A 15,627-nucleotide genomic window follows, 5' to 3' on the forward strand; every position below is an offset into this window, starting at 1 on the left:
GGCTAGTGCAGCGATTTGGGGAGTGTAGTAACAGATGGGAGATCACTCTATCTCTTCCTCTCTTTTTGTAACCATGACTTTCAAATTAAAAGTAAATCAATCTTAAAAAAACACAGCAGCAGTCACAAGGATGAGGATACACTTGAGACAGAGATCAGTGAAAGCAGGAGATCAACAGGAAACAGGGAAGAAGCACAAGGGCAGCTTCCCCGTTTCTTCTTGGTCAGATGCTGAAATTACACCGGACTCTGGGTTTTTGTTTGTTTGTTTTACATATAAGTAATAACCAAGAGGATGAGGAAAAGAAAAAGAAGGAAAGAGAAAAGGCAGAAGAAAGAAGAAAATAAGGAAAGAGAGAGAAGATAGGACAAAGGGGAGAAGAAAGAAGAGGAGAGGGAGACCCAACTGCTTCCCTCACATCAGCCCTTCAAGCTTTTCACATGAAAAAGCAAAAAGACTCTGCCTCTGAATCAGAATAACAAGCCGCACTGGGTTTCTGTTCCTGTCCTTCACTGCTGCCTGCTCAACATGTGAAGGCCAACTATTCCTGGCCTTTCACATACGAAAAATAGGTAAACACAAACCTAGTATCATCTGAGTGTTGTTCGGGTCCGTTTCTGTTTGCAAGGCACCTATTAGTATATTCACAAGTCTCAGTTTCAGGGACAGAAAAGTTATTGGTTTATCATAAGAAGAGCTGTCATCATTACTAAATTTTCCTTCCAGGACCACCTAAAGGAAAAAAAAAAGAGATAATACTTGACATCAATGATTACAGTACATTATGCTCACAGGAACATACACAGAGTGGACAAAGTTTACAAAGCTTTCAGTTGAATTTTAGTCACTGTGCTAATAAACCTGTCGTTGATCTATTCAATGAGTGCCATCAGATGTCACCAGTGCTTTTTCCCTCTGACATTAACAGGCCAACACATGCAGAAGAGTGACAGAAGAAATATGACAAATCAGCCTTGTTAACTCATTTGAAATAGCAAGATTTTTTAAAGAAAAACTCCTGTTTATCAAATACAATTTGACTTAAGTTAGCACACGAAACAGAACCGAGTATGAGACGTTCATAAAAATTACCTCAGATTTGACTGTGCCAAAATGATGAGGGAGGGGCAACAAAGAAAGTAGGATATTAATGGAGGATCTTCTCAATTCTGTTGGATTTACATAGCTTTTGAATTTTGAAAGTTCTCTGCCAAAAAATAAAAAGTTATTAGTCTTTTTAAACTGAGGTAAACTTTAAACTATTGTCAAACATATCACAATCCAAGTATTACCTGTATGTGGAGTATGTGTGAGTTTCTATACAAAACTACTACTGAATTAAACTAAAATTGAACTGATTTATTTCCTCTATAAAGATTGGATTACTGGGCTGGAGTTCTTCCTACTAGACCAAGACAAAACAATTCCACAAAGTCCAGGGACAGACAGAATGAAAAGAATCCAGAGATAAGATGGGTTTAGATTTTCTACACCTGTATAATGTGGCTGAGTCCCCTCGAACTATGCAGACAATTGGAAAAGATAAATAAAGGAAGCAAAACTGGGAAGCAAGCACCCAAACAAACCAGGCCAAATCAGACAACTGATACAATAGTAGAGAAAATAGCTTACCTGTCAGGCAAAATGGTTTCAAGAGCTGAAATAAAGTAAGGAACCACAACATCAATCCCTTTCAAGTCACAGCAGAACAAAGGAGGGGAGTTTAGAATAACGCTGGCCAAGACAGGATGGCACACATAATCATTTATCTGCAAACCTTGAATTAAAAGCATGTAAAATCTAGGAAAGCAAGAAAAAGATTTTAAACAAACTGCTAATCAAAACTTGATAATTATTAATATTTTCTACATAGTCATCTGAAAATTTACTTTGATGTTCACTATTTCTATCCTTTAAAAGGAGTTATCAGAATTAAAATAATTAAAATAATTAAAATAATTAAAATAATTAAAATAATTCAGAATCACATATACTAAGAATCAAATTGTATTTCTTAATGTAGAAAAAATTTCATGTCCAGTACACTTAAAAGTTTTAAGACTTAAAAATGAGACATACAACAAACCAAATAAAAAAGGCTTGTTAATTTACACACCACTGTGTGTGCACCTGTTTTTTCTTCACCTGTTTTTACTTCTGGGAAGGCAATGAAAGGAACCTCCTTCAAGTCTTCATTCATTATGAGGGCCACTCCGAAAGACTCTTTTTAGGAATATACCTGAATATACTCCCACTACAACCCCTAATCAACTAAATAAGCATCATTCAAGAGTAACTATACTGATATACTCTTCTACCAATACGAGACACTTTTCCTGTCTTTGCAAACTCTAACCATTTCAATACATCTTCTCTCCCTAGCACTGAAACAAAACCACACTAGCTAATAATCAGTGTACTCCTTGATTGGCAAATCTAGGAGACACGTATAAGCCTTAAGTCTGCGGTCTGAAACCACCCAGCCCTTTGATCGCACCCTTCTACCCTGACCTCTCTGGTTGTTTCCTTGAACAGATCCTCTTCCCTTGCTTTCCCTGACACTCAGAGTGATATTCCCCAGGCTGCAGGCCTCGGTTGCCTGAACGCTCTTTTCTACCAGCCTTATTTAAAACACGTAAGTCACTGGATATAATCTAGCCAGAGTCAAGCTACACCTCTCAACTGAGCTCCAGATCAGCTGATCAGAAGAAAAGTGACAAAATCTGAAGTGCTATGGTGGAAAGAAATGGCAAGAAGCTCGAGCAGCAGAGGGGCAGGAGCTGGCTGATCAACTAGAGATAAAGAGGGAAAAGAGACAAAACTGACCCTCTGGGTTTCTGGCCTGAGTAACTAAGTGAATGACACACCCCTTCATAAACATGACCGAAGTGAGATTTTTGATAAGATGATCTTAAGATACTATCTTAACGTAATCTAAACCCTACCTATCTTCTGTGCATCCAACATATTTCCTTCTGAAGCCTGGGGTAAGCATATTCTGCTTCTCCTGAGTGCACAGAACTTATCTGTGCCTCTCTCTGGCTTTGTTTTCTCCACAAAGTAAGCTCCCCGGAGGCAGGATTTATGACTAATCTGTCTCTAGACTAACTACACCACCGAACACTGCTAAAAATGTATTAAGTTCAAACTGCTGAGGTCCTTCCAGTCTACCGATCATAAACTTCCAATCAAATGGAATAAATAAACAAAAAGAGGAGTCTTTACTGGAAGAAGTAAAGCAAATTTCAAGTACTTACAGACATTTGCTGGTATTTCAGACATTTACTTATCAATTCAGCCTACCACGCCATTCTACCACAGTGTTTCACTACCAAAACTCTATTAAATGGAAAAGAAAATTCTAAGACCTGGATAAATAAGCTGGCAGAATCTCTTCTCCAGTCTTCTTGCTACAAAAAATCCTACAGAGTGTCCCACAAGCCTCAGCTCTTCCTGCTTCATAGTTATCAGGAAATTCACTGGCATCAAACACAGGATTGGAAACCATGGGGTCTGTGGACATTTGTGAACCTTTCCGTCGAAACTCCATGCTAGCTTGTGTTGTAATGGCTGGGGAGAGAAAAGGAGGGTTTTATTACACTTGTCAACATGCCAAATAGGCTCATGGGACCCTGGACACAAAGATCAAATATTGGTGTCATTATAAATAGCTACTTGAATAGAATCCAATAATGCTTTTGTTTAGCAACTAGGTCTTAATTTCTTTAAAAAAGGGCTCTCTGAAGTATCCTTTGAAAATAGGTAGTAACAATTTACAGTGGTGTTGTCACTTTAACAGATTCTACGAAGACACATTTTTCAGCTGAACTTTAGATCACAAGAGCACATTTTATATATCTGTATGCTTATACAGATATATAATATGGAATTTTGCATTACTATGATTTATTTTCTGATTTTCCCTCCCACCACAGAATGATGCTTAAACATTAAGAAAAATAGCTACTGGAATTTACATATTATTCCGGATAGGCAACCCCATGCCAGTCTACATACTTTAGGGAAAGGGCAAGGAAAGGATGAGAAATGGGTAGGAAGAGAGCATTCCCACCACCCACCCAGTTCCAAAACACACACCAAAGAACCGCCCAACCAAGCAAAATGAGAATGAATTTTAACAACCACAGACAGCAGCTAACTTGAGGTTGAAAAATTGGGATTGAATTGGTAAGAAAGATTATCAGTCATTTGTTGTCACTGAAACAGAAGCCCTTGAAAGTTGCTTTGCATTTTAACAGATTTCATAGTGTTGAAAACCACTCTGAAATCTTTTATTATTTTACGCAGAACATTGAAATTATTTTATAAAAATAGATTTAATAGAATGTGAGGATAAGAATAAATCTTTATGCAACTTCCCATGAGCCATTTATAGTCCTGAATAAGCTATCCAGCAATAATACATTTGAAAACACTACATGCAGAATGCATACAAATCAAACACTAAATCTGTATAAAAATAAGCTTAAAGCTTTAAAAAAAAAAAAAAGAAAGAAAAGAAAAGAAAAGAAAAGAAAAGCCAAAACACAGTTAGTGCAAATTCCTGGAATTCATGACATGACCAGACTAGTATACAGAAATAATGGGACTGATTCAGGCAGATTAATTTGCTTTTGCCAACAATCTTCCCCATTCAAAACACAGAAAAGTATTTTTCTTCCCAAGTGCAAAAACTACAAGAGACAATGACAATCAAATTTTTTAATGGAATTATGAAAAAAATAAAAACATGACTGCAATTAAGGAGAAGCTTCTGGTTCCTACTTACAAGATTTATAAGAAAGAAGAATTTGGATAAAAGATGCTGCAAGATAATAGAAATAAATGGAAACAAATCAAAGGACAGCAGTAATTATAAAAATACTTTAAAGATGGTGAAATTTAACAATAAGTTAAGAAGCTCTTTAGCTCTTTAAAAGTTAGGTTTAAAGCTTTACGATATCACAAGCTAGTTCAAAAACACAGGAAATTGTGCATTCAGATCCAAAATTATGATTTTTGTATCATGCAAACAATGAACAAAGAAAATCACACAGCTACAAAAAACTGAGGTTTTGAACTGCCCATACGTGCATTAAAATTTTAGTTCATTAACCCTTCCCAGCTCAATTTTACTTTTTATAAGGCATATATAGTGCACTGAAACATCAATCTAAAGCTAACCAGTTCAAAGAAGCAAACATTTTAATTATAGGTGAACAACGTGGCAGAATTCCTTGATGGCAGCCAGTACTTGCAGAAGAGTTGGCATACTCAAGCCTCCTCCCACCCCCTTGAGACTTGGCACCCTCCAACCTTCAGCTACTGGGACACCTCGTATTTCCTAGGCCATGTAACAGTGTTTATCATCTCTGTACACAATGAGAAGAGGAGCTTCTATTCCTTCTCCAGCAAAAAAAGTTAAAAGTAAGATGCTGTGCAGATCCTACTTATATGATTTAAATGTCAGTGTCTATCTTCTGGAGCAAGAGGGTAAGAAAAGCTCTTACAAACATGCAAGAAAGCAGAAAGATCTGCATGCTCCCTTTAAGCAAACCAATCAATAAACCAGCAAGGTGAACTATTCTATATTCATGGATTGCAGTGTCAAGTTATACCCAAAAGTTATGCTACAAGAGTTACACCTTGATAAAAATGTAAAAATTAAAATATGACCATTCTGGAAAATATAATACAAATGAATAAACATAAGCATGGCTTAGAAAACTCAAAACACACAAACATAAAGAAAAAAGAATATAAAGAAAATATGACATAAAATAATGTTCTAAAGTTTTCACTTAGTTATCAGACATAGAAAAGCATATTTACTTGGCTATAAATAAACACTACTGTTGAACTTGTGAATAAAATTACAATATGGAAATGATAGAATATAAAGTATTTGAATCTCAATGAGAGAAAGTAAGCAAAAGAATATCTAAACTTGACTACACGATCTCTCAAAGTATATTCCTGAAAATCTTCCTGTTTGCAACCTTTCAACAAGGTTCACAGACACGAACACTAGTTCTGAGATAATTCAAAAATTCTTGAAAGAAAGAAGATTCTTAGGGCCATTGCATTAATTTTAGTTTGGAATTAACATTCTCCTTAGAAATGCATAAATTAATGCAACATTTTTATCTCTAGTTCCACATCCAATGGAAAAAATGTTCTGTCTTACCAAGCAACCAAATACTTAACAACGCAAAAATCGCAATGGCTGATATACAACAATAACAGCTCAATAAATGTCAGTCATCATCATCATCATTATTATTTGGCTCTTTAAGGCATATTATAAATGTTCAAAACATTCCGTACTACTCCACCAATCCACTCTGCACCCTATGCTAACATCTCTAAGATGAAAAGAAAGATGACAAAAAGGTTCTCATCAGTTTCAATTCTATAATAAAATCAAAATGAAGATATCAGAGTTTCACTAGTCTTACCATATTACAGAGCAAACATTATTTTTGGAAAGGGTGCTCTTGAAATAAAGTTTTTTTAGATTAAAACCTGAGAGGTTAGAATTTGTTATGAAGCAGAAATGTTTAAATATTTACATGTACTAATGAGTGAATGGCTATCAAATTTTAATAAAATGCTCCTTGTAAGTAAATTTCCATACAAAATATTTAATTCTTGAAAACATTATCCTGGCTGACATGAAGGGAACTTCCAAGTCACCTACTGAAAATCTGAATCACCAAAAAATGGCTAACCTGGTGTGTAATAAAACCAGACAAAAGGCCAAACCTCACAGAACACACATAAACAGACAGATAGGAAAAGTTCCAAAATTCTGGTACTTCAGCTGGAAGGGGTTAAGCACAAGACATCGCTTGGTCAGAAACAGAGAGCTTTTCAAGATACATGTTAATCTTGCAGGTAGGAAAGATTAAAAAAGAAAAAAAGAAAAGAAATGATAACATATTCCTTGAGCAATATTTACCAGTCATGCTGCTGTCTCTGTTTATCCCATTATGAAGTTTACAGTGAACAAATGCTGCATCAAATAACCATGATCCAAAGAGATTCAAGATGCTGTTAACCTTTGGTCTCCGAGGGGCAGGCAGTGGCCGGGGTTCTGAACTAGTCTGATTTGGACTTGAGAGAGGAGAGGTGGAGGATGTCTGGTGCTGAACTTTCGAGGCATGAGCAGTACTAACCTATTAGAAGACATGAATATACCCACACTCATGTCAAGTTTGGGAACATGGCAGGACTTCATCAAAAGCCAGTGTTACACAGCTTAACGATGGTGAGGAGAGCTCTTACTGTGCTTGTCTTCATGGTGGTCTTATTCACAGTAACAGCCCGGTGCCTCCGGTTGTGTGGTGGAGTGGTGTTGACAGCAGTGCTTTGAGGCATACTTAATCTATTCACAGGTGTAGGTGGAGCACTGTCTGGTCGGGGTCTAGAAATGCCTTTTTAAAAAAGACAAAAGTTACTCTTCATTGTTTAGAAAATCTTCCCCAAACAACATTAGTTCAGCAGATTTTAGCAAAGACTGCTAGGTGCCTCCCAATATTCATTTACTCTTTCTTTCAAACTATCAGAAAATTGCTTAGCTGGCCACAGCTACCCAGAATAAGTAACTTCATTTTAAAGTTTTTCATGCAGCTAAATTGTGGCCATGAAGTGGATACCTATTGAATGGATCTTCCAAAAAAAATTCTCCTTGAAAGTACCCACCAGGCATATACTTCCCTTCCTTTTCATTTTTTAAATTAATTATTTTTATGATACAGTTCTATAGGTTCTGGGATTTCCCCTCTCACTTCCTTCTTAATTCCTGGATCAGACTGATGGAACTTGCTCAACCATCACTGGCCCACGAGAGAGTGCACAAAGGATGGAGAGCCACCAGGTGGAAAGGCCACGAAGCTCCCAGTGATGGAACTGCTATGCTATATCCAGCCCTGTACTACCTTGCCCTGGGTCTAATGTATGTGAAAGAAACTATCTTGTTTAAACTATAGGGATTTGGGGCTATTACAGGAAGGACAAACTAATAAAATGAATATATTAAGAAGTATACATAACAAATGTATTTTACAAAATGACATAACACTGGTTTTTAACAGGCTAAAAAAAGTCTTAAATTACGAGATACAAGGGCCAACATTATGGTACATCAGGTCAAGCTGCCAGTGATAGCACCAGCATTCCACACAGGTGCAGATTTGAGTTCTGGCTACTCCACTTCCCATTCAGCTCTCTGCTACTGAGCCTGGGGATGAGGGTCCCTGCGCCCACAGGCTATTGGCTTTGGGCTGACCAAGCACCAGCCAGTGTGGCTATTTGGAGAGTAAACCAGCAGATGGAAGATCTGTCTCTCTCTCTCTCACACACTGTAACTCTGCTTTTCAGATGAACAAAATAGATCTCATAAATATATTTTTAAAATGTGAAACACAGTTTAAAATAGTGGTACCTGGAAGGTAAAATCTGTCTTCTAATGATGAATATGAGAATGAAAAGACAATAATAACCCTCTATCACATTTGTTATAAATACTTTTTCCTAGTTTATTATTGGTCATTGATTTCATTAATCTTTTCCTTTGGCCCTTCCATAATAACTTCTGGGATTAGACTCTATAAAGTTACCTAAATGTAGCTCTTCATATATCTAGCAACATTCACAAAATTCACCTAAGAATGCATCCACCAGACAGCTGATTCCACGCATGGCACGAAAAAATATTTGAGGCAAGTGTTTAAGGCAGGGATACTGATTCAATTCTTGTGGCATTCCGCTCACATTCAAGAACTGTTCCTGAAATTTGGGAGTAGAGCTTATAATGGCTGGGTTACTCAAATCCACGGGATTACTACCAAAAGAGAGAAAAGAATTAATTACACATTTAGAAATTTCTTTAACAATTAAACTGAGTGCAATCTAATGTAAGAACAGGGCTGTTTATTGCTTTGATTGAAAGAGGACATTGATCTGTATTTAGTGGACTACGGGCTTCCAAGTGCAGTGCTGCTTTACACAGATCTGCAGTGCAGGGACTTAGTCTACCTATTCAGAGCATGAGAACCAAAGGTAAGGCTAAAGGCTTTAATTTTTTAAGAGCACAAAGGAGTTTCTTCTTACTGTATTTCAAATTAAATAACGAAATGCTGAAGCTGCAAACAAATCAACGAAAATCCCAAGAAGAAAACTTTACTTCAATACCAACATCTCTAATCTTCCAAGAACATAATCAAGATTAGTGTTACAGTTTTATATTGTGTTCACGCAACAGATACTAAAGACATCTATTTCAAAACATACTTGGACTCAAGCTATATTTGTGTACAAGCAATTACTTTCCATTAAATACTGTAGATCTACTCAAAATGGTCTGTTTAGCTATTAATTAAACAGTTTTCCCAGTGAGAGGATTACTGATAGCCTTTAGCTGATAGAAAAAAAATTCTGTTAGACCAAGGCAAAGAAGTAGACAGACAGAAAGCAGTGGTTTGTAACATCCTGCCCTTTGAAACCTCTTTTCCCATTCACCCAGAAAATCTTAATTTCCACTAACTGTTAAGTGAGAAAGGGAAAATATCTGTGCTTGCATAGAAAGTGGGTTTCTACTAGTAGCACTGGGTCCACAGCACTTAGTCCTTCAGGTGCAGTAAAGCTAAGAAGTCCCAGCAGCAAAGTCTGCAGGGGTTGCAGTTCACCCATTCAGAAATTAGAAAACTAGTAGGAAAGTTGGAATGGACTACACTTTAGCCTAACAGATATCTGTTAAATTCATATCTACTAGATATTGAAAACTGGGAGAAAGGGTTATACCAACTCCTCTAGGCATAAACCAGAATCATTTTACTGGCACCAAACATTCAGAAAACAGATTTAAGAAAATAAAATTGCAATGAGAATGGATAACAAAGGATACAGAACAAATACCAAAATTTATGTTCCTACAGTTATTGCTGTCCAGTATTCCTAACCATTGGGAGAACCTGTTAAAAATTCAGAGTTCTGGGCCAGCATGATAGCCTAGCAGCTAAAGTCCTTGCCTTGAATACGCTAGGATCCCATATGGATGCTGGTTCTAATCCTGGGGCCCCACTTCCCATCCAGTTCCCTGCCTGTGGCCTGGGAAAGCAGTTGAGGACGGCCCAAGGTCTTGGGACCCTGCACCAGTGTGGAAGACCAGGAAGAGGCTCCTGGCTTCGGATTGGCTCAGCTCCATCCATTGCGGTCACCATTGGACAGAGGATCTTCTTCTCTGTCTCTCCTCCTCTCTGTAATTCTGCCTTTCCAATAAAAATAAATAAAATCTTAAAAAAGAAATCAGGGTTCCCCTAATCAGAATGTGTTGAGGAAGGAGGCAAGCAGTCATATACAATTTCAAGGACAAGTTCTTGAGAATAGTTGTAGTCAAATCAATAGAAAACATTCTTTTATTTGTTCTGGAAAAAGATAAAGCATTATCATACTATGCAAACTTCTGGTGCCTATCTCCACATCATATTTAGCCTTTTCCCAGGAAATCTGCCAATGACTGCAGTATCCCCTTCTGCGTAAACCTCCCAACTACCTCCCAATTTCCTACAGCTCATTTACACCAGGAAGTAAAACCATCCAAAGAGAGTCTAAGCAGATGTCTGCCAAAGACCTAAAATTAATTAACATAAATATTTCGATGCAATCAGCACTGTGGCAAAGTTTAAGCCGCCACCTGTTATACCAGTATCCCATATGGGTGCCAGTTCAAGTCCTGGTTATTCCACATTCATTCTAGCTCCCTGCCAATGTACCTGGAAACGCAGCAGAAGATGGGCCAAGTAACTCAGGTAGAGACTTGGATGGCTCCTGGATTACACCTGGGCCAGCCCTGGCCACTATGGTCATTTGGGGAGTGAATGGGTAGATGGAAGATCTCTACCTCAATTTCTCTCTTTGTCTCTCGGGTGCAGAATCCCATGGCGTTGGGCCATCCCCGACTGCTTTCCCAGGCCACAAGCAGGAAGCTAGATGGGATGTGGAGCAGCTGGCACATGAACTGGTGTCCATATGGGTTCCTGGCATGTTCGAGGCAAGGATTTAGCCAGTAGGCTATTGCACCAGGCTCTATATAAATGTACCTTAAAATTTTTGATTCAATAAATACCTTTTGAGAATCTGAGCAAAGAGAAAAGCTCCAGTGGAGTAAATGACTAGAGCTGAAGTTAGGTAGTATCACAGCTGTTTGTGCCAATGGGGAGTTAGCACAGAACTGTGCATTCCCCTCAAAAAAAGAAGGAAACAGGGACTCTGGGGAAAGTACCAGAGAAAGAGAACACTGTGCATGAACAAGAGAAGCAGAAAAGCTAAGACAGACAGCTAGCAGAGGGCCTCGAACCAAGGCTGTCTGGTGGCTTGCTCAATGCTCCCTTGGAGTCATACTGAACTACATGCTTTTCTTCTTCAAATATTTTTTTTGGATATTCACATTTCCTTGTTTTTCTTCTTCTTCTTTTTTTAAGATTTATTTATTTATTTTTATTGGAAATACAGATATACAGAGGAGGAATGCCAGGAAGATCTTTCATCCAATGATTCACTCCCCAAGTGGCTGCAATGGCTGGAACTGAGCCAATCCAAAGCCAGGAGCCAGGAGCCTCCTAGGGGTCTCCCACACAGATGCAGGGTCTCAAGGCTTTGGCTCATCCTCTACCGCTTTCCCAGGCCACAGGCAGGGAACTGGATGGGAAGTGGGGCAGCTGGAATTGGAAAAGGCACACATATGGGATCCGGGTACGTGTTTAGTGAGGACTTCAGCCACTAGGCTACTGTGCTGGGCCTCTTCTTCAACTTTTATGACAGTATAGGTTATACTCTCATCCCCATTATTTGTAAAAAGCACTGAAGTTCTTTTGGAGTAGTGGGACAGAGACGCATGAGATGCCTGCAGCCAATACTGGAGTAGCTAGGCTGGAGTTCCAGTTCTGCTTCTAACACTAGCTTCCTGTCACTGTGCAGTCTGGAAGGCCACAGGTGATGACTCAAGTGCTAGGGTCCCTGTCACCCATGTTGGAGGCCCAGACTGAGTTCCAGGTTCCTGGCTTCAGCACAACTCAGCCATGTTGGAGGCCCAGACTGAGTTCCAGGTTCCTGGCTTCAGCACAACTCAGCCCTGTGCCATTCAAATAAAAAATAATTAAAGAGTTGGGGTGGGCAGGAAGAACTGGGGTAACTGCTTACTGAATTTCAAAGAAAAAATAATCAGCATAAACTCAAGCATGAATTACACTTGAAAATTGGTGGCTATTTCATCTAGTAATTTCAGAAAAAAAAAATTGACATAACCAGAGTTCTTTAAATGCCCACATATAATATACAAAGGTGGCCGGCACTGAGACACAACAGGTTGTATTACTGCCTGTGACACTAACATCCCTCACAGATGTCAGTTTGAGTCCTGGTTGCTCCACTTGGATCAGAGTGAGTCTCGGAAAGCAGTAGGAGAAAGTCCAAGGACACAGGCCCTGCAAGCCGTGTCTGAGACCTAGATGGAGTTCCAGGCTCCTGGCTTCAGCCTGGCCTAGCCCTAGTCACTGCAGCCATTTGGAGAGTGAACCAGCAGATGGAAAATCTCTCTCTGCCTTTCAAATAAAATAAGTCAAACTAACGTCAACCTTTCCTACATATAAATACAGACAACACAGTTCTCACCTTTGACAGAGATTGCCTAGCTGTACACATTTTCTCTTTGCTTCTTATGTTCCCTTGCAATTAAGTGTGTGTGTATTTGAGTTCTGACCAATGAAATATTAGCAGCAATGTCTTACCTCACTTCAAGGGCTGACCCATGGCCCCCCAGGCTGCCTTGTGCTGTCCTTCCCAGGTGCCAACTAGAGGCAAAGGCTACCGTCCACAGTGCTGAGGCTGGCAGACTGCCTGCCGAGCCCCCTCAGTCTCTAGGGAAGTAAAGCCACTCACCACCCCAGATGTTCTGAGATATTTCCGGGTTCATTAACTAAAGCAGCATCCATTCCTTACCCAAATTAATACATATTTCAAACCCAAAAAGATTTTGCAGGGCTTTTCTGTTAGCTAGTGAAGGGCTATCTGATCAAAGAACACAGAAAACACTTTGTAATCTTAAATGAAAAGAAAAAGACTTAAAAAAAATCACTGGGGGCCTGGTGGCATGGCCTAGCAGCTAAAGTCCTTGCCTTGAACGCCCTGGGATCCCATATGGGCACCAGTTCTAATCCCAGCAGCTCCACTTCCCATCCAGCTCCCTGCTTATGGCCCGGGAAGGCAGTTGAGGATGGCCCAAAGCCTTGGGACCCTGCACCCATGTGAGATACCCGGAAGAAGTTCCTGGATCCTGGCTTCGGATGGGCATAGCATCGGCCGTTGTGCTCACTTGGGGAATGAATCATCAGACGGAAGATCTTCCTCTCTGTCTCTCCTCCTCTCTGTATATCTGACTTTCCAATAAACAAATAAAGCTTAAAAAAAATCACTGACTGAAAGTAATAAATACAAATCAACTACAAACTCGGAAGAAATTACTAGAAAATGGGTAATATCCCTAATTTGAAAAAAAGTCACATAGACTATTTCAGAATTAGCAATACATAAATAGAAAAGTGAGGCTAGTCAAACCAGAAAGAGGAGATATGCAAGGAGAAAATCAAGAAGTGGATAGTTTACAACAAAACACAAGTTCCATGGAGCACATGGATGGAGCAGGAAGAAGGAAAGACAGAAAGCAATGAAAATTGAACCCATATAGAATTATTATAAAGAAAAAAGACAGCAGAAGGGAGGGTATCATTCAGGCAAATTGTAACATGTGCCTTTCAGTGAAACTTGAACAGCACTGTTGGAGGAGGGCCCTGAGCGCAGGACTGCCCAGTGAGTGCTGGGCACAGCAAGAAGCCAGCAGTCTCCAGCCCCCACCGACTGTAACAACGTCTCGGGACAGATGTCATCATCCAGGCTGCATATACCACAGAGAAGTTCCTCACTCTGCTGGGACACAGAGAGCAGGAAGCACATGATGTAGGTGTGATTACTGTCCAAATGGGCCCACTTGGCCAACTGGGCACAGCACCCCCTTTGGATTTACCAGTTACATCATGGCTCTCGTCCTCAGCCAGGTGAAGAGCACACTACATAATAAAATGCAGTACCTTAACATATGTAAAAAGCGAAACCATGTCTGTGCAACACACTCATTATCCATTTCTGGAGGGATCAGACTAGCGTCTTCATCGGGAACTTTAAATGGAGGAAATGAGGGACCATATGTAAAGCGTAGCAACCTGAAAAAGAAATGCGCATCACTAAATCCACTTTATAACAATGAGAAATAAATTGAAACAAAAGTAAAAGATAAAAAGTGTGACTCTCTTTAGTGAACAAGATATATAAAAACTCCTGCTTACAAAATAGAAAGGGCAGGTGTATAGCCTATGAGGAACTAGAATGTCTACACTTGAGTCTTAGTTTCACTCCCAAGTTCAGCTTCCTGCTAATGTACACCCTGGGAGGCTGCAGGTAACGGCTCTACTAGCTGCGTCCCTGTCAACCACATGAAAGACACAGACTGAGTTCCTGGCTCCCAGCTTCAGTCTAATCTAGCCTTGTGAGTGCGGCAATTAGGAAGTGAACCAGCAGTGGACCAATCTCTCTTCCACTACCTCTCAAAAAAAGAAAGGACCCGCGCCGGTGGCAGCTAAAGTCCTCACCTTGTACACACAGGGATCTAATCCCAGCAGCCTCACTTTCAATCCAGCTCCGTGCTTGTAGCCTGGGAAATCAGTCAAGGACAGCCCAAAGTTTGGGACCCTACACCCATGTGGGAGATCCAGACGAGCTCCTGGTGCCTGGCTTCAGATTGGCTCAGCTCTGACCATTGCAGTCACTTGGGGAGTGAATCATCAGATGGAAGATCTCCCTGTCTTTCTTTCCTCCTCTCTATCTATCTGACTTTGCAATAAAAAATAGATAAATCTTTAAAAAAAAAAGAAAAACAAGTAAATTAAACATCATTAAAATAGATAAACTACAAGAGGATCCTCAGTTTTTAAGAAAGCTTTTTAGAAAAAGATTTATTTTACTTAAAAGTCAGAAAGACAATGTAGTTTCATCAACAAAAACTATCAAGAGATACAGGAGAGGATGAGTGTACAATTTGTAGCACAGACTTCAGAAACATGTCAGTGACATGCATGTCTGAACTCTGTTTTCTGTTTCAATGATATCAACTGTAAACAGGAGAACAGGGCCAGCATTGTAGCATGGCAGGTAAAGCTGCTGCTTATGACATCAACATCCCACACTGGTGCCAACTCATCTACTGGCTGCTCCACTTCCCATCTAGCTTCTACTAATGACCTGGGAAAAGCAGCAGCAAATGGCCCTACTGCTTTCATCCCTGCCACCCAGGTGGAAGACCTGGAGCTCTTGGCTTATGCTGTCAGCCTGGTCCAGCCCTGACCATCTGGAAAATGAACCAGCAGATGGAAGATTGATCAATTGCTACCTCCCAGTCTCCTTGTAACTCTGACTTTCAAATACGTACATAAGTCTTTAAAAAAATGATTAACTATTTTTGAAACACAGTGAACTTCACTAGCATGATAATGATATTCTGTACCATTAAGTTGAAAA

At 39.6% G+C, this 15,627-nt stretch overlaps 1 protein-coding gene across 3 annotated transcripts in view; it reads right to left on the reverse strand.

Moving 5' to 3' along the window:
• Window positions 1-15,627, reverse strand: part of RALGAPB (Ral GTPase activating protein non-catalytic subunit beta) — a 77,885-nt gene that overhangs the window by 36,471 nt on the left and 25,787 nt on the right. For 2 of the 3 annotated variants that reach the window (XM_040981477.1, XM_040981476.1), the window contains exons 6-13: window positions 14,145-14,276; window positions 8,667-8,845; window positions 7,288-7,436; window positions 6,962-7,178; window positions 3,369-3,570; window positions 1,633-1,800; window positions 1,093-1,207; window positions 585-732 (exon numbers count right to left, since the gene is read on the reverse strand). In XM_040981477.1, the coding sequence (XP_040837411.1) occupies window positions 585-732; window positions 1,093-1,207; window positions 1,633-1,800; window positions 3,369-3,570; window positions 6,962-7,178; window positions 7,288-7,436; window positions 8,667-8,845; window positions 14,145-14,276 (1,310 nt within the window). Of the gene's footprint in view, window positions 1-584; window positions 733-1,092; window positions 1,208-1,632; window positions 1,801-3,368; window positions 3,571-4,789; window positions 4,826-6,961; window positions 7,179-7,287; window positions 7,437-8,666; window positions 8,846-14,144; window positions 14,277-15,627 lie in introns of all 3 variants that reach the window. The other variant, XM_040981478.1, reaches the window with a different exon arrangement.

Source organism: Ochotona curzoniae, unplaced genomic scaffold, assembly GCF_017591425.1.
Source record: "Ochotona curzoniae isolate NIBS_2020 unplaced genomic scaffold, NIBS_Ocur_1.0 contig_3520, whole genome shotgun sequence".
Classification (NCBI taxonomy): Eukaryota; Metazoa; Chordata; class Mammalia; order Lagomorpha; family Ochotonidae; genus Ochotona; species Ochotona curzoniae.